At 37.1% G+C, this 19,247-nt stretch overlaps 1 protein-coding gene and 1 long non-coding RNA gene across 3 annotated transcripts in view; one reads left to right on the forward strand and one right to left on the reverse strand.

Moving 5' to 3' along the window:
* Nucleotides 1-19,247, reverse strand: part of LOC126511512 (uncharacterized) — an 840,891-nt gene that overhangs the window by 683,328 nt on the left and 138,316 nt on the right. The window lies entirely within an intron of this gene.
* Nucleotides 1-19,247, forward strand: part of Agmo (alkylglycerol monooxygenase) — a 304,397-nt gene that overhangs the window by 253,772 nt on the left and 31,378 nt on the right. The window contains exon 13 of one of the 2 annotated variants that reach the window (XM_050158663.1): nt 981-1,454. The exons of the other annotated variant lie outside the window; for it this stretch is intronic. Within the exon in view, the coding sequence (XP_050014620.1) occupies nt 981-992 (12 nt within the window). The 3' untranslated portion in view covers nt 993-1,454. Of the gene's footprint in view, nt 1-980; nt 1,455-19,247 lie in introns of those variants that run through there. 2 annotated transcript variants of the gene reach the window in all.

Genomic DNA, 19,247 nt, shown 5'->3' on the forward strand with positions numbered 1-19,247 from the left:
GCTAGGATATATGAGAGGCCAAGATCATCTATAAAAAGGAACTTAGTTTGGCTATCTTGAAAACTGAAATTTACAACTCCAATTCTGCATTCCCTAGAGGCTCTGGATGGAATGGGAAGAAGGAAGTGCGGGGCTGCTTCTGACAGGGGTATATTGTCCCTGTGCATTTGTTGGCTGCCTTACATTCAGCCAGCAGTGATGTCAATATTCTTGTTTTGTCCAGTTCTCTAATGGAAGGGAGGCTTTGAAATTTTCATAAAATAAAAGCTATTTTGCTAAGCCATTTTCAAATCGTTGTTGTTACCATAATCAATTAAAAAGTATCTTTATGTTTGAAAATGGTTTATTCCCTCACAACAAATTTTAACCAAATGAAATCTAAATGTAGGTATTTTTTCCCTCTTACTGCAATTTCGCACACACACGTTGTGCATTGGTGGCACACACCTTTAATCCCAGCATTTGGGAGGCAGAGACAGGCAGACTTCAGTGAGTTCAAGGCCAGCCTGGTCTACAAAGTGAGTTCTAGAACAGTTAGGACTGTTACGTAGAGAAACCCCGTCACAAACAAACAAACAAAGCGATTCCATGCCATGCAGGCACAATTTCCAAAGACGGTTCCCTCTTCACTCTTGCGTTTTATTCTTGTGTTGTAAAGCTAACGTGGTTTGGGTTTCACTTGTGTTTTCCGTGCTATTCAGAGTTCCTGAGCCCAAACCTGGTTGTTGTGTTGAAATATTTTCCCAGTATCTCATATAATGCTACAATATAATTCACATGCGAGAAGATTAATAAACATTGATGCTCTCTTTACTTAAAACTGTACCCATAACCCAGGGTAAAACTGAAATTACCTCAATATTATCAAAATTTCAAGATAATAATTACCAGCTAATCCTAAATTGAAAGAGGGACTATAGAAGCCATGAGTGAGAGAAATTATCTTCGATGAACACTGAAATCCTTAATTACTCCCACAGAAGTCTACGTAGATGTGGAAAGCTGGAAGATGAACTCGGAGGAAGAATTCCTGCCCAGAGCAGTGCTGATGAGAAGTTGCCCATGGACAGAGCAGATGGCCCTTTCCTTTTCAAGCCTGAGGCAGCCCTGATCTTTCATGCTTTGAAGCTTGTTTGTCTCGGAAGACTTCTGATCAACCTATCTGCCACTCATTGGCCACTAGCTTCATTCATGAAGTAACTGCACTCAGTAGGCCCGAGAACACATTTTCTAACAGGAATCAGAAGTATTCTCACACTCACACTGGGTATCAGTGGAAGAGAATGACAACGAGGGCAGCATCAGAGTTGATGAAGGGGAAGAATCATGGAGGGCCTAAGAAGCCCTTAGCTTTGACCTTTGCCTGATCAAGACAAGACAGATAGAGTATGACATTGGAGATACCCAACAAACCTGTTTCTACCTCCTCCTTCCTGCTTCATAAGAGGTAAAAACCACAGAGCCAAGAGAAACCAAAGCTAATCCCTAGCAGACAACAGTGTGTCTCTCTTGCTCTTTCTCTAACTTCCTTTTCCCAACTTTGTTCACCCCAACTTTCTTCAGCCCAGCTTTCTTCCCCTAACTTCCTTCCCTCAACGTCCTTCCTCCAACTTCCTTCCCTCAACTTCCTTCCCTCAACTTCCTTCTTCCAACTTCCTTCCCACAACTTCCTTCCCACAACTTCCTTCCTCCAACTTCCTTCCCACAACTTCCTTCCTCCAACTTCCTTCCTTCCAATTCCCTTCCCCTCAAAATTGTCCTCAGAGAAACTGGAAAAAATGGAAATTTCTAGAAATGGAAAAAATTTAACTTTTATAAACTTTATTTTTAACCACAAATATTGACACATTTTCAAACAGAGAATAGTTTTTATATCTATTGTGACAAAAGAAATTTTATTATTTTAAAAATAAGATGTCTAAAATCCACAGGTCAAGAAAGAAAGGGGAGAGGGCTCTACAGAGAAGAGATGCACAGAAGGAAAGTTGTTTTCTTTTGCTATTACAGTTTCTGTGTTTCTACAATATGACCTCATACAATGTGCAAAAGGGAAAATTAAATTCTTACAGAAATAGTTGACAGTTTTAAGATCCGATGTTTAAACTTTGAGTAGGATAAATATCATATACTTTGATTTCCCAAATAACTGTAACATCCATAACAATTTATTCAAAAGTCCAAAACGTATATACAATTATGTAAACTTGTCTAACATGAAGTTGCTACAGTGGACTTCTAGAGGACTGTATTAGTTCACTTATTTACTTATTTACTTTTTTCTCACTTAAAAAAGAAAACTGTTTTGCAAATGGCTTACATGGCTAGCAGTGTGGGAAAGGTGAATAGGTCTAATATAATTGTCTTCTCTATTTCAGCACTTTCAAAAGGCTCAAAAGGAAATTAGACCAATCCAAAAATTCATTCTTTCTCTCCAACTTTTCCTTTTCCCATATGAACAAAACCGGGAAGTGCCCAGAGCCATCAGGGAATGTTTCCACTGTGTGGGAGAAACATCTGCAGAGAGCTTGGCGGACCACCACCAGAAGAGCACTGGAGGAAGCATGAGGGGGCGGAGGCGGCAGACAATGAAAAGAAAAACTGGGCGCTGTTTGGGACCAAACATCCCGCTGAACTGCCTAACCTTCCGTTTACCCTTTGCATTATATAAAATGCATACGCATCCTAGCATGCATATTAAAGACAACCTTATAATGGCGACAGAATAAAATCGAGGCCATGTTTTAGGATCTGTTCCTTCTGCGAGCGTGGGAAATGTTGGGCTTTGCAAGTCACACTTTACAAAGCTTAACCGAGTGGTTAGTATGAGCTTTTATCCCTGGTTATTCCCTGCAGCCATTTGTGAAGGTGGCTATGGGGAAGACCAGGAGCTGCAAGCCTCCTGTCAACCCAGACGGAAGCACAAGGACGATGGGGATAAACTCATTACAGAACATCAGGAACCCATGGGGTCCTGGAAATGCAAATGATTATCATTAGAAAGTAATATGCTACTACTGACGAAACAGTTGAAGGAATAATGTGGTTTGCCAAACAATCCTACAATCTGCATTCAATCAAAACTGACCAGAAATGCTTGCAAGGATCCTTTGTGTTGTCTGGAGCCAAATGCTTTCTGGAACTCATGAAGAAAGCTTTGCACAGTGGCCTCTGACCAACAGAATATTATTGAAACAATAACCAGCCTTAGAGTTGACTTTTGTAATAAAGGGGAGCCAATTCCAGGAGTTAGAGAATAGGGAGGTGTATTCATATACCTGTCAAATGCACGTGGGCTTTGCTCTGGTCTATAGAACCATGGCCCTGGCCATTCTGCAAAGTGCACAGCTCACATAAGAAGGATTTAAAATTAAGTGCGCAGATTTCCCAAAATCACAGGGGCCTGGTCTACACGTAGAAGACTAGACAAAAAGAAAAAGGCTACCATGAACTTTTGGAACCTCCATAATTAACTTTTGATTCTGGACCAATTCAATAAGTCTCCTATGCACAGTGGTAATGAAATTCTATTAACCTTACTCTCATAGAAAACAAGAGGTAAGGGCTTCGTAGATTACAGTTTGCACTGTTCACCTTCAGTTCAGAACCTTAGTGAACCAGGGCTTTGTCTCCAAGCCTAAAAGAAAAAAAAATGCCAAAAAAAATCTTTACAGCTAGTTAGCTATATTAAATTTCAGGCACTCCACTTTCCTTTTTTCCTTATAGTTCATTCCTGGCATTCAGGAGCAGTAACACTACCTTAGGATGCTGGTGAGCAGGTCTAAATTGCTCGCCACTGAACTGTACCTCGCTGACATCATCCACTAAAGAATTGCTTGTGCAGTTGCTACAGAGACTAAGTAATCCAAGTGCACGTTGTAGAAAATGTTTAAAGTACTCACTAGTCTGTGGGTTCATTATTTACTGACAGAAGAAACAGTTGTAGTTGGTATCTTTTCCAAAATTCCATAATATTCAAATAAAATCAAGGCCAAGTGTGTTAGCTGACAATAACATTCATTTAAATATAAATATACATAAAACAATGACCTTGGACTTTCTAATTTAAATGTACCATACAATTAGTTCATATTTTTCTAAAAGAAAGACTAGTAAGATTAGTTAAAATTAATATAAAACACAAGGAAGAATTGAATAATAACTGTAAAAATGATACCCTGCCTGAACACAGCATATACAAATATTTAATATATATATACAAAAGAAATGTATATTATGAATTTTTAGCCTTATAGAAACATATTCTTATTATGTTGTAGAGCACCTTTTAAGCAATGAATTTCTAGTTTACTTTCAATTTTAGCCTTAAATAGGAGAAAACATGCCCATAAAACAAAAACAATTCCTTATTGCTTTGTTGTAGCGCAAATAATTTATTTAAATATCGGGCCCTCCCTCCCTCTCTCTCCCTCCTTCCCTCCTTTTACCCTTTCCTTCTTGCCCCTATTTCTTTGCCTCCTTTGTTTCTTCCTTTTCTTCTCTCCTTCCCTCCCGTCTCCTTGTCTCTCTTCCTTTCACCCCCTCTTTTCCCATGTTTGTGATTCTGTTAGTCTTTTCTCTTTTTTTTTCCTGAGAGATACACCCCTTGAATTTGTTTTTTAAAGTTTTAGAATTTCTATCCCAAAGGAGCACATAGTATTTGAAAAAAAAAATAAACTCTTTGATACAATGTATAGGATACTTTTAAGCTCATTCAGATTTGTGGGTGATGAGAATTAAATTTAAATATTGTTTCCACAGAAAATATTTCTAACAATACTTTTAAGCAGTTTATTAAAACTTGCTGGTGTTTTCTTCTCAGTTAAAATGTGCTTAGAAATATCCACCACCTTATGGGAAACGACTTCCACGGGAGCGGCTCTCCCATCTTTTGAGCTTAATAAGAAGGGACTGTGGAATCCCAGTTGCTTGTTGAAGGATTAGAAAGAATCTATTTATGTACATTTTCATTTGGGTATAACTGATGAATACTAGAAGAAATAGTTTGATTTACTTTCATTGCAGTGTGGCCGGAAAATGGTTAATAGAGTTTGTGGAGTGAATACTGTCAGTTCCTCAAATAGTATATGTATCCCCAAATTACCCACTGCATTTCTCAAGGATCCATTATCTCCACCTCACAGTTCAGGAAATTGGGCCTCACGGGGGAGCAGGGAGCTATCTGAAAGTCTTACATTTGTTAAACGTAAGAATCTGAAGGAAACCTACAGTATGTGAATTTAGCATCTCCGTACACGTACACTGAGCAGCACCCACCGCAGCCAGCAGCAGCAAAGGAGGGTGTTTACAGAGAATGCTGTGGGTAAGAGCATCCTATAGGGAGCTCCATGGAATCAAGGCTGTTTATGTTGGAAAGAGAAGCTCCAGAATATTCTGACAGGGGATCCAAAGTAAATAGGAACTGGTAAGGCTCAAACACGCATTTTGTTTGCTTTTGTATTACTGAATCACAGAGCACAGTGGGCCCTAGTGAACGCATCTACTTGATCATCTTCCAATTGGGTGGGCTTTGAAAATGAGAAATAATTATTTTCTCTAAAGTCGAAATTAAGCAAAAAAAATCCACAAATATATGAAGATGGTAAAATACACACATGTACACTATTACTCTAAATTGATTTACTGGATATTTGGGCAAAAGAGGTATCTTCTCCAGTTATTTGTCAAGTTTCTCCCTGATAAAAATGCCTAAAAATCATTTGCCCTTTCAAACAGTGCTAAGAGCATACCACTATGCTATTAAACATAAATACACTGTTATTGAACCATCCATATCCAAGCCTTTTAAATCTGAAATGAAATCTTTCATCCACCAAGACGCCAGACTACATTCCCACAGGTCTCTGACCTGGCAATGCCGTTTGTTTGCTGTATTGTGACTGTTGTTACTCTATGCACCTTTTGTAAGTAGAACCCCACAACACCCTCCCCCGTTTAATTTAGTTTTTATTAGAGTTTCGAGAATTTTCCATGTAACACGCGTCACCACCTCCTTCCCTATTGAGACTGAATAATGAAGCCTGCTGCATGTTCATCTCTATTTTGTTTGCCCTTTCGTTCAGCGACGAGCATTTGCGCTATTTCTACGAGTGGCCGGTATGACTAATGCTGCTAGAAACGCGTGCAGTACATTTAGATAGAATATGATGATCATAAAATTCACCAGGAAGTGGAAATAATGAGACTAACCACAACTTATTGAAACAAAAACAGTAGAACTGAAATCAGAAGAGAATCCTTGTCTCGAAGGCCAGAACTTTAGTGGGTGGGGATTTTTTTGTTTGTTTCTTTTATGTATTCTGTTCTATGTATGGAAAAACTTATTTAAGGAAAGTAAGATCCAAAGCAAAGGGGTTCATGAAAATAAATGACTAGGTCTAGCCTTCCTTTTGTTAACTCTAATGGTAAGCTTTTTGTGTTTATTTTTGGCATGTGTCAGTGGCATAAACTGCACCTCATTAAAAATGATGTCTGTAAGATTTTTGGAGAGAACAGATGGTTTCTTTCATCTGCAAAAGTAATCTGGATCCAACAGAACTGATTTAAAATCCGGGTTTTTCTACCGTAATTTTGAGAGTATTGTATAGGCTTTATCTTTCCATGAAGTGATCCATAGACACTGTCAGAGTCCACCTGCCCAGGTTCTGGGGTGCCCAGGTCCAGGAGATTGGGGGGTCCACTCTTGTAATCAGGCAGTGCCAAGGAGTCAGAAACAGAACATTTCTGAAACTTGGCAAAGAAGACTAGCCCTCCACTTATGTTTGGATAGGCAGTGCCCAGCAGGTTTGGTCTGAGGCTTCTCATTTTAGTAGCATTAAGGGAATTTAGAGGTTGGTGAGAGCTCAGAGTATAAAGGTGTTTGCTCTGAAGCCTGACGACTTCAGTCAAGTCCCAGGGACTAACCCAGTGGGAGAGAACTAGCTCTAACTCCAAGTCAGGTTGCCTATTAACCTGCACAGGCACATGGTGGCATGTGTGTGTGCAGACACACACGGACATAAAATAAGGAAATGGTGGTGGGTTTTGCAAGTGCCTTGCAAGGATTATGAACTTTACAGCTACAAAACTAGTAAAGTTTGGAGATTTAATGTACAGTATTTTGATCGTAGCTAACATTATATTATTCAGTGTATTTTTCTTAGACAAACTTTTATCTATGGACTTGGCAACACATGCATGTACCAAACCATGACCATATAGTATGGAATTGTCCCACACAACATGTCCTGATCACCACATAACACATTGTAAAGGGATCCAATTTGCTTATACCGATTTATTTGTTAAAATAAATAGAACCATGCACAGTAAAGAGGGGCTTTCCAGAATATCCTCCTTACCTGTTCACTCCTTTTAGTCAGCATAACCAGCTTATAGGAGTATGTGAACAGCTCCCACCGCAAACAGTACATGGCTTGTGTTTTTAAAACTGTTCTCCTTGCATGAGAAAAGAAATAAAGACTACTAAAGTCTCCATTACACTGCAAGATGTATTAAAAAGGCTCTTCTTCTGTTTCCCTTTTTGATACTGACATCTATTGGAAAACAGAAGAATATGTTTGTAGTTAAAAGGAAAATAAAAACTAAAGTCGAAAACCAACAACTTGAAAAATCATGAATTTAAGCATAAAAAATTAACTGTTTTCATTCCAATCTCTACTTGCTTAAAAATACATTTGTAACCTTGCGAAATATCTTGCCAAGCCAGTAGCTCCCCGCATCCCCAGATGAAGAGATGCCTTTAAAATTTGACTCCTGCAAGTCAGGCAATGTTTTGTAGAGCAATACTTACATCTGTGTTCTCCGGATAGAAAGTGTGGACCATTAAGAATAAGATTTTTTGTATCCTGTCAAAATGCATAAATCGTGTTAAGTATGGGTATTGAATTTGAATAGAAATTTATGGAGGCTCAGAATCTAGACAGCTATTTGATTTTTCACACAGAGAACTAAGTCAGGAAATACAACAGCACTGTTTTCTTTGTCTAGATAAAATCATTTTGTTAGACTGTATATAGATAAGTCTAGAAAATGATTGTTTTGTTTTTATATAAGGTACCTGATTTGATCTCTTAGTAACTCATTTGGGAACATATCAATTGAACCACATGCTGAGTTTGATACTTAGTAAACAAATCATTTGCATTGTCTATTTCACTTTCTACCATGACAAAGGCCTATTTTTTAAATCTATACATGTACATTTTGAAAACATACTGACTTATGATGATACCATAAACTAATATCAGTGGGTTGGGGTTTTATATTGTTTGTAGTTTTCTTGAGACACTAGAGACCTAAGCCTTTCCAGACAAGTGCCTCCTGCCCTCCATGAAAAGCCCACAATGACAACATCATGCAGTGTTGAAATTTATTGGAAATTTGGCAGAATACTGAAGAATTCAATATTTACATGTAAAGTAAAACAATAATTTTATTTGTAACATACTCCAACTACTTGATCACAAAAGTATATCAACATAGGGCTACTTAGAGTCAAAATTACTTGATACAGAACTCTAAATATTTCACTATGAAGAAGATGGGGAGGAGTGGGGTGAAATGCTGTCATCCTCGCATGAGATGGCTGATGGACACATGAACTCACAACAACCATGGTTACTTACAACATGCCTGCAAAAATGAAGGCAGTCAAAAACTCCAGCCTCATTGGTTTAGGGATTCCCAGATTCTTCTCACAGCTGAGAAGGTACTGGCAACTGATGGCTACTGGGGAGGGAGAGTTATTACTGTTTAGATATGTGGCTACTGGCACAGTACATTGTCTTTGCACTGGTGGAGAACCTCATACTCATCTTTATAGGCAATGCTAATTTGAGCCTATGGGTTAAAACAATAAGTAGATAAAAATTATATAAACAGGAAATGAACTTGAAAGAAATATGTGATGGGTAGTCCGGGAAAAGATGGAAAGAAAATTTGATTAAGCATGTTTAAGAACAAGGTACATTGTATATATGTACGAAACTTTCAAAGAATAAATAGAAATTTTAAAAAAGGGAATAAAAATAACAGTTCTAAGATTTATTTACAAGAAAAGAAACACTATAAGCAGTGAGAACATATGAATACAGGAATGCAAGTTCCTGAAAACATCACAGATATTGAAAATTCTGCAAACTGTCTGATGAGAACTTTATGAGAAGTTGGAAAGTTGCAGGTGGAGACTAAAATTATTTTGAGCTACTTTTAGTGTTCTTACTACCTGTTTATCACCTACTTCTATATCTGATCTATGATCTTTTGTTAATTCCAGGTAAACATTTTATTGTATTCTTAGGACAGCATTAGCTTCTACAAGTCAGAAGCTAAGAATATGTTAAATAGCTTCTAAAACAATAGCAGAGAAATCCATGTTTTTCTGGAACTCACCTCCTACCACCATCTGCACCAATGTATTTGGCACATCCATTGACTTAAGGCATATTTAGCCACTTCCATGGAGGAAGATGAAATTTGTATCAATTTGAATATTTGTTTCCAGTCTACAGTCACTGGCAACTTCTTGGAATAAGTTGACTCCTGCTTTCTGTGAAATGAGATCTGTGTTTTGAATTGCTATTTTGGAAACAGGGTATGGGACCTCAATGATTCACTCTCACCAGACGAAATTATGCAGGTTGGAACTAGGTACCCACTGGGTTTGATTATCCACGTTTCCTCTTGGGATAGATGATGCGAGAGTTCTTTCTGCAGCCCAGATCTGCCCTTCAGTTTGGTCAGTGATTCATCAGTTTAGATTGTTGGATATCCTCTTACCTGTTTCATTAGAGTATTTATCAAAACCTTATGTAGTCTGTAGCTCTATTCTCCTACCATTCCTCCAATATCTATCTAGTTTGGTAGACTTTCTTCTGCCTCATTTCTACTGGTTATTTCAGCCTTGTTCTTTTTAATTTTGAAAGCCTAGGTGTCCCCAGTCATACAGATTCTGATAAGAGTCACTTTTCCTCCATCCCAACACAGTAGATACCAGAGAGAGCTCCATAGCACATCCACAACCTCACAGGGATGTCCAGGAAAACATGTTGTATTTCTTGGTTGGAGTTAATCTTATTTTCTCTGCTAGGAAGACATGCATATATTTGATCAGTCAGTCGTGAGCACACCAATGTCCCCACATATGTACAGGATAAATTGCAACAGTATTGGGAGGGAACCACTCTCATGGACCCCAAAGAAATCTGAGTCAAAAACCAAATTCCACCAGCATTCCTGGAAGATTGCAATGTCCAGGAAAGAAAAGATATTAACAAAGGAAAAGAAATTCAAAGGAGAAATTTGTCATTTATTTCTAGATGGTTTTGATAATTTAAATTAATTCAATTTATAAACACTTGGAAAATGGGGAATGTTTGATATTTCTAAATTTTAGAGATATGTTAAACTAAAAATAATAGGCAATAAAACTAGAGATGATAAGTATGTAATTTAATCAGAATATGAAAGCATCTAATAGTAGAAATTGTCAATTTAAGAAAATTGTGTTCTGAAAATTCTAGAAAATTTTAAGAAATATTCAAGAAAAGGAAGTTAAATAAGAAGTTTGAGAGCAGGGCAATGGTGGGTGCACCTTTAATCTCAGCACTTAGGAGGCAGAGGCAGGTGGATCTCTGTTTGTGACCATCCTGGTAAACAGAGAGAGTTCCAGGACAGCCAGAGCTACACACAGAAACCATGTCTTGGGAAAAAATTAATTTAGAGGTTGTTCTACATTGAATGATGGATTCTGAAGGACTGAATATTTCTCCGTTCTTTCTTCCTGTCTGTCCTTCTCTGACATTACTCTTACTGTTTTAGACTTCCACTACCTTCTCCAGAAATGCCCAAGAGAAAAAAAAAGACTCTATGCTCTATGTTAAAGAAACTATTATTAAGGTTTCTTTTACAACAATGTAGAATAGGAGAAGAAATCTGGTGAAATCTCACTCCTTGGACAAAACCAGTTTTCTGACTTCAATTAATTAATTAGTGGTAGCATGCTCTCCCTTACTAAGCTTTTCTTCATAAAATGGTATTATATTAGCCTATCTACACTGTAAGATTTACCAGTCGATCTTTTCTACTTTCACTCGGTCCCAGTCTATGTGCAGATTAAACCCTGTGTCTGTGAGAAGCAAATGTCCCACCTTGAGTTTTAAGGGTACACTCTGCATATATAACTGTGTTATGAATTCTTTCTGTTTCTTGCTAGCCTGTGTCTACATTAATTGTTAATTTCACATAATTCTTACATATTGTTTCTGTTTTTTGGTCTACTTGTTGGTCTATCTTTAAGATTTAATGTCTTATTTGTATGTATCTAAAATGCATATTTTCATATGAGAATATAACTGTGTCTTAATGATAAGCTTGTATGTTTTAGCATGGGATGGACACAACCCTTGAAAAAGGTCTCTGTTTAGCAATAGGAAAAATGAATTAGAAAGGATCATTCTTACCTACATGCACAGTAATAAGTTATAGAACGAAAGCAGAACTCATTTTTGATAGACAAATAATTAAATCTGTTTATAAAACTTGATCATTGCATACAATTTCATTGTATTTACTACTTTCACTGCTTTCCATGCATGGAAGTATTAAACGGCAGAACAAAAAATTAATCAGCAAAACTGACTGAAATTTTATCTTCCTTATCCAATGATACTCCTGCTAGTTTTATCTATCTCTTTAGAAAACATTAATTATCCCCCTATAAAATAAGTACTGAACATTCTACAGAAATGGACAAAGGACTCTTTACTGAAAGGACACACCACTTTCAGTGTCTTTTTAAAAAATAACAACCAGCTTGACAATAAATAGGACACCCATATGGCCCCTTCAGGACCCCAGTAACATGTTAGAAGAAAAGGCATAAAGAATGTGAAAGATTAACAATGGGAAGATAACTGAGAAATGCTAAGCTATGGGCATGATTTGACCACAACATCACAGCTTTTTAAAGGTTGTGACCGTGTATATAAGGCCCATAGACAACTAAACCACTAAACATTCAGTTATAGTTGGGGAGAGCTTCACTAGACTTGTGGCCACCTGGGGGAGCTAATCATAGTCATGGGCTGACAAACCAAAGGAAGTTGTTGTGTTCAGTTACATCATTGCTGACAAGTTAGTCATGACCCAGTGGACAGCAGCACACTCATACCCATGCTCACGGCTTTGGTAAAACTCAGTGAGTCGTGACACAAAAACAAATCAAAAATAGCAACTTAAAATTAAGAATTAGTTACAGAGTCTTTTCTCAATCAGCTCGAGAGATTTATAGAACTACGTGATTAAGGGTGAAATAAGGTTATTGCTACAGTTATAACAGACATCAATGGTTTCCTTCCACCTGGATGGGAAGGACTTTGTTGTGAAGTATTGTATGTACAGATCTGACTTTGGAAAACACCTATTTCTGTTCCATGTACTTCAAGGCAAAGAACTAGACCAGAAAGTGGGCTACTGAGTTGAGAAATGAGACCAAAAAGCACTAGACAGTGAATCATGTGACACTTTATGTCATCTACCTAGAATTGGCTTTTTCTGTGTTTGTATACTGCAGGCTTTCCTTGAGCATGCTCTGTTTCGTTCATGAATCCCAGATGTGAGAAGGATTCTCATAGTTCCCTTCCATTTGCAAAACTTGAAAGATTATCCTCTTGGGTTCATATTTGTCATCTCAAGTCTACACCTGTTTCTGAGGGTATAGCTACATGGACTTCAGAAAAGCTGGCTGGTGTTCAGCTTCAGTCATGCCAACAATTCTAAAAACAAAGTCTGAACTCAAAACCTTCCAACATTGTCATGCACCGCGGCCCGGGTCTGTGCTCTATGCGCTAGACAAGGGGGTGGAGGTTGAGAATACTCACACAGAGACAGAACAACACACAGACCTTTTAACACTGATACCAAAACCCTTCTTTTGTAGCACCATGTAGGCTTAAATACACTGCAGTCAATGGCCAACAGGTGAAAATCCCATCCTCTGATCCTCTAAGCTAGGCACAGCTTCTAGTAACTTTAATTAGAAGGCTCTAGGAGGGAAGAGCAGCTGAAGGCCAGAACTCATCAATCCCAACACAACATTTCCATTAGCTCTTATTAATATTATATCTCTAAGTACTTTTATATTGAGACCATTTAAGAAGCTGTCTGTAATTGAATTTGCTTTGTTGTGCTTTCTTGCATATAGGGATGGTGGTGACCTTAGTTTTAGTGAAACTAAAAACAAGGAAGATATTATTGTGACTTCTCATTCATATTGCTTTTGTGATTACTGGTTGCTTACTCAGACCCTACTTTATGTCCAGAAAATTTCAGATGTTTTCCTACCTTCACAAAAGGATCCTTTCATTATTCAATATGATTTGAATTTAAACAATTCCAGTTTTAGGCAGACAAAAAGAAAACATTAAATTTTCATAAAGAAACTTCATTTGGAAGGTAACTCTACTTTATTTCCAAAATTCCTATAACATAATAAAATCTTATTAAATAAAAAGGAAGACCGTTGATGGATTGAAACAGTTGGTTTTCTGGGATAGTGTTGGTAGTACAAACATTAAGGTAACAATCTCTACAAATAATGATTAATCTGTTATAGTTGCTTTTATTTCCTGCCACAGTAACACATATCTGCTATTTATGTATGGCTGAATACACTGCTACTTGGAACCTAACCACCACTAAAAACCACTGTTCACAGGGAGCAACTTGATGCCCTCATATTGTCAAAGATGAAGACACTCCATAAGGCACAGACGACTGTGCAAAGGCCAGTGGCACACTCAGACTTCCCCCTACCTAAGAATGATTTTAATTCTATTGAGTCTTTGAATATTCAGGATATTCAAAGATTTTGGGCTTGACAGTATTTACTGCTCAGAACCTTCCCTTTGGAATAGCAGCAGAATCCATTGTGATTTGTCAATTGGTCATAGAGCTATAGGTACTGGACAGAGAATTTTAAGACAGGCTGAGTTTTCTAAAGCCTACATATATCCATATTTAAAAATATGTTTGTTCAAACATAGAACATAAAGAGAAAATATTATTGTAGAATTAAGGAGAAGACTGGTGGCCTAAAAGACACTACCTTATGAATGTATACTCCAATTTAAAGCCCCTTCACAGTATACCTTGGTACAATCAGCTGGTGTGTTAGTTCCTAGCCTTGTTGGCAAATATTTGAGCAAAGCAATATAAGGAAATGGGGATTTGCACTGGCTTACACATTAGGATACAATCTAGTGTGGTGGGGAAGTCACGGCATTTGGGGCTTATTGCAGCTGCTCTCACCGTATCTGCTGCCAGAACAGACACTGATGAATGGAATTACTCATTTCCCTTTCTTCATTTTATTCAGTCCAGGACTACAGGCCGTGGAATGGTGCCACCCATATTTAGGATCAATTTTCTCACTTCAATTAATCTAATCTCATAATCCACCAAGACATGCCCAGAAGGTTGTTGTCATGGTAATTCTAAATCCCATCAGATTGATAATCAAGACTAACCGTCACAGACGGGATTGGAAAAATAGTAAATAACACTCATATTTTCCTAATAGGAGGTAGATAGGCCGTATTACAAAATGACTCCTATTGGAGTCCCATTTTCTTTTGGACTGTAAAATAAAATGGCATTGGGTTATGGACATAAAAATTTGTAGAACCACATTTCTCACAAATTTCATCTCTTGTCTTTAGCCCATCATTAATAATATTTGGCATACAGTGAAAGGGTAATTTTATTGAGAAAAAAAACTTGAAATGGTATTGTTACTATCTAATTTCCTTTATAATGTCGCCATTTGTTTTCCAAAACTATAATCTGATCTAATACCAAAATAATAAGATAAATGAGATTATTCATCACAATATAAGTCACAATTATTTAGATGTTAGAAACCAATATTTTCTAAAGTTAGAACTAGCTACTCCATGTGAAGTTATGGCTCAAAAATGATTTTAATGGGAAAAGGGAGTTACAAAGAGTGAATCACATCAAATACTTCAAGCATCACATTTCCATGGAGTGTAAGTGATCATAGACACAGGAAGGAAGCCAGTCAGTCTAGTGAAAGACTGTAATGATATGCACAGATGACTAATTTCATTAATTAGGAAGCCTATTTTTCTTGTCTTCTTATTCCATAGGTTATGAATTATTCTTTGGGCTTAATGATTCTATCATTTCTAAATAAAAATTGTATGTGAAATATAGAGGGTGGGAAGAAAGAGAACTCAGACTTGAATCTTGGTAGATGATAACAGTATAATTCAGGGACTTTTCTAAGTAACTTTACCAAGTATTTCCCTCTCTTGAAGTCTAAATTCCTGCCCACCTATTTTTAATTTACTCACTTCCTAACACTGAACCATCTCATTGCCAAGGGACATAAAAGGGCTTTCATGTGCATAAAACTTATTGCTAAGCAGAGAGGTGTGCACTGATGTTTCCTGAAAAATTCATATCTGCATTGAAGATTCTGCACCCTAATTGCTAAACTGGCAGTTCCCTATTTCAGTGAGTTGGAAAGTTGTAGATTGAAAGCCAAATTTATCTTGGGCTCTGTTTGGTGACAGTCATTTATCACCCACCTCTGCATCTGATCTAACATCCCTTTGGCTTTTAGGTAGAATCTGTGGGATATCTTTGTAATAGATCATCAACTTTCCCCCAAACAGAAAGCTAAAAGTTGCATCACTTAATATCTTCATCAAACAAGAGTTCTCATGGCTTGTCTGTTATCCATGGCCCACATCAATGTGTTTGATACATCCATTGATTCATTACTGTCATTGTCCTATGACTAAAAATTTCTCACAATGACTTTTATAATTGACATGTCAGTCAAACTACCTGAATCTGTGTTCTTTGCATGTGGTCACTCATGATAGAAGTCATAATAAACTCTCTTAGTCCTTGGATGTGAAGAATGTGTATTGCATCCACAAAAGTAGCTACACAGATAAAACCTAGAAAAATTATGAATGGGTATGCAAGATGAAAATGCGCACTAACCTGGTGAGTTGGCAGTCATATTTTAGAGAATTTATAAAAAATTCCGAGTTAAAAATTAGAGATCATCTGGAGGTGCATGGGATATTATTTCTGCATGGCAGTACATTTGTACTTTATTATTTTATTTTTTATTGTTTTTATTGAGCTATAATTTTTTTCTCTGCTCTCCTCCCTTCTTCTCCCCTTCCCTTCTACCCTGTCCCATGGTCCCCATGCTCCCAATTTACTCAGGAGATCTTGTATTTTTCTACTTCCCATGTAGTTTAGATCCATATATGTCTCTCTCTTATGGTCCTCATTGTTGTCTAGGTTCTCTGGGATTGTGAACTGTGGGCTGGTTTTCTTTGCTTTATGTCTAAAAGCTACTTATGAGTGAGGACATAAGATATTTGTCCTTTTTTCTTATATTTGTGCTTGGATTGCATGTATGATTACGTTTACATTATGTTTGGGGTAATTGAGAGGACTTGTAGATTTTATGTCTTCTGGCACCTGCTTTTATTTTCCCCTTCTTCTAATGTTTTAATTAAATTTTCCGTCTGCTTGTTATGTTTTATGTCTACTTGCACTTTTGTACACTAATTGTTATTTCCACCTCAACATAATGACCTCTGTGATTCACTGCCATGATCTAAAACTACAGTGACACTTTCTGCAGGAGCTAGGGAATGTCCTCGTAGTTCAGAGTTGGCTGCCTTTCCAGAGACTAGGATTTGTAGCACTCTGGCCATTTAAAGCTACAATGCCAGTTCCAGGAGATCCAATTTCCCCTGGCCCCTATGGATAGCTGACACACAACTAGTTCACAGATTACATGCCTAAATGTCTAATGCATGTAAAGAAAGAATCCATACATAGAAAACTAAGAAAAAAATTGAAATATTTTTCTATGTGTTCATATCTAATTACTCCCTTTTCTTTTGTAAAGAAAAAGAATCAATGAATTGCATCTTTTTGAAATAGTACCCTGACACCATTTTCTCTGAAGTAACAGGGGCACAAATGAAATGCAAATGGTTTTCCACATAAAAGAAAATTCTAGATTGACATTGAATAAGTCAGAGCATCACTAGTGCATCCCCCCTCTAAAAAGTGACAGAAAACACAATTTCTAGTAAATTATGTAAAAGCATACATAATCAAATAGAATAGGAAAGGCAGCTGGGGAGGAGCTGTAAACTTAGAACACACATATATTCCAATAGACGTATCAAACAAAACAAAGAAACACAAAGAAAGAAACAACGAAACAACACCCATTCCTTTTATGGTAAGCCAAAATACCGAGAAAGCTAAATGTCTGAGAGAGAATTTAGAATCCTACTTTTCAAATGATCAATGGCTTCATAGAAGACTCAATCAAACAGTGAGTGAACTTAAGAAATATGTTTCAAACCTTGACAAAAGTCTCCCCAGTCAATCCAACAGGTAGAAATTAGACAAGAAAATTCAGTGAATGATTGAAACACTGAGAAATAACTACTAGAGAATTCTAAAAATTAAAGAAGAAAGTCAATAAAATGTATTAAAGAGCACCAACAGCAGATAAGACAATGCAGAAAATAAACTTCAGGGGCAGAAGACAGAGTGGAGATAACAATACTTGCAGACATTTGTAAATTTTGATGAAATCAAGGAGCATGATAAATACTGTCAATACATCTGAGACTTATTCAAGAGACTCTACGGACTAGGAGAATGAGCTGAAATAAAATCAAAAAGAAAAGGCATTATGTAGTGGAATTACAGCAGAGATTTTAATAATGCACCTCGGAATGAACATTGGGTCACTAGAGAAATCAGAAAGGAAGATTAAAATAGCCTAGAAACAGATGTGAATGGCATCATTCCCCATCGGGCATGCTGGACTACAGCTAAGGTTGTCCTAAGAAGAAAATTTATAGCTGTAAGAACTCTCAGAAAGAAAGACCTCAAATTAGAAAATTAATGATGTACTTTATGTCTTCTGAACAATAAAGCATAGATGACAAGAAATAAAAAAGACCGGGGAGAGATTCATGAAACAGAAACTAAAGCAAAGTATACAGAGTCTACCAAAGAATTGCTTCTTCAAAATAGGTGACATGATTGGCGAACTTTTAACCAAAGTGACAAAAAGAATGGGAAGACCTAAGTAAAATTAGAAATGAAGCGAGATTATTATAACAGACCCCAGTGAAATCTATAAGACCACGACAAAAGACTATAAAACTCTATTTTACAAAGCTTGATAAAGAGAACTTCCAGAACCCTGTACTGAGAGAACTGACATTGAAAATAAAATGGCTGAATTATCAAAGGTCATCTATGTGTTCAGTAAAAACCCCATCAAAATTCTAATCACATTCCTTGTAAAATTAACTTATTTTATTTAAAAATTTCAAAGTATATTTTGATCTTATTATTTTCCCTCTCCCAACTTCTCCCAAATTCTTTGTTTTCCCTACTTACGCAACTTCATGTTCACTTAAAAAAAAATCAAACCAAGTTATGCAAAAATTATCAAAACTTAAAAAAGCCTACTCAAAACATGTAGTCCATTTTCTGCTTGCCAATTCTCTTTGGCGTGTTGTCTGCACTTGAGTTTAGTTGATATACCCCATTTCATTTCATTCATGAAAATCTATTTTCCACTTCCCAGAAGCTATTAATTGCAAACATTTTGTTTATATTATTCAAGGTAGAAGACAGCATTAACCCTTCTCAGTGATGGAATATTGTCTGGTTTGAACCTGTATAGGCCTTCTGCATGCAATCTCATTCTGGGAGTTCAAATGTGCATCAGTCCTATAATGTTGGGAGGATCCTCTTTCCTTGGTGTCTTAGGGTTCCCATTGCTGTATTGAAACACCAGGACCAAGCACAACCTGGGCAGAAAGGTGTTTATTTAGGTTGCATATCCTGAATTATAGTCTGCTGAGAAAGCAAAGGCAAGTGCTCAAACTGGGCAGGAACTTGCAGACAGGGACTGATACTGAAACCCTGAAGGCATATTGCTTATTGGTTTGCTCCTCTTGGCTGCCTCAGTCTTCTTTTTCGTAGAACCAAAACTACCATCCCAGAGGGCCCCACCCACAATGGGCTGGGCCCTTCCATATCTTCATAAACTAATTAAGAAGAATTTCTACAGGTCAGTCTTATGAAGGCATTTTCTCAGCTGAGGTTCTAACCCCTCAGATGACTAAAACAAG

This window comes from Alexandromys fortis, unplaced genomic scaffold (genome assembly GCF_014885135.2).
Source record: "Alexandromys fortis isolate MF-2015 unplaced genomic scaffold, M_Fortis_MF-2015_v1.1 scaffold_101, whole genome shotgun sequence".
Classification (NCBI taxonomy): domain Eukaryota; kingdom Metazoa; phylum Chordata; class Mammalia; order Rodentia; family Cricetidae; genus Alexandromys; species Alexandromys fortis.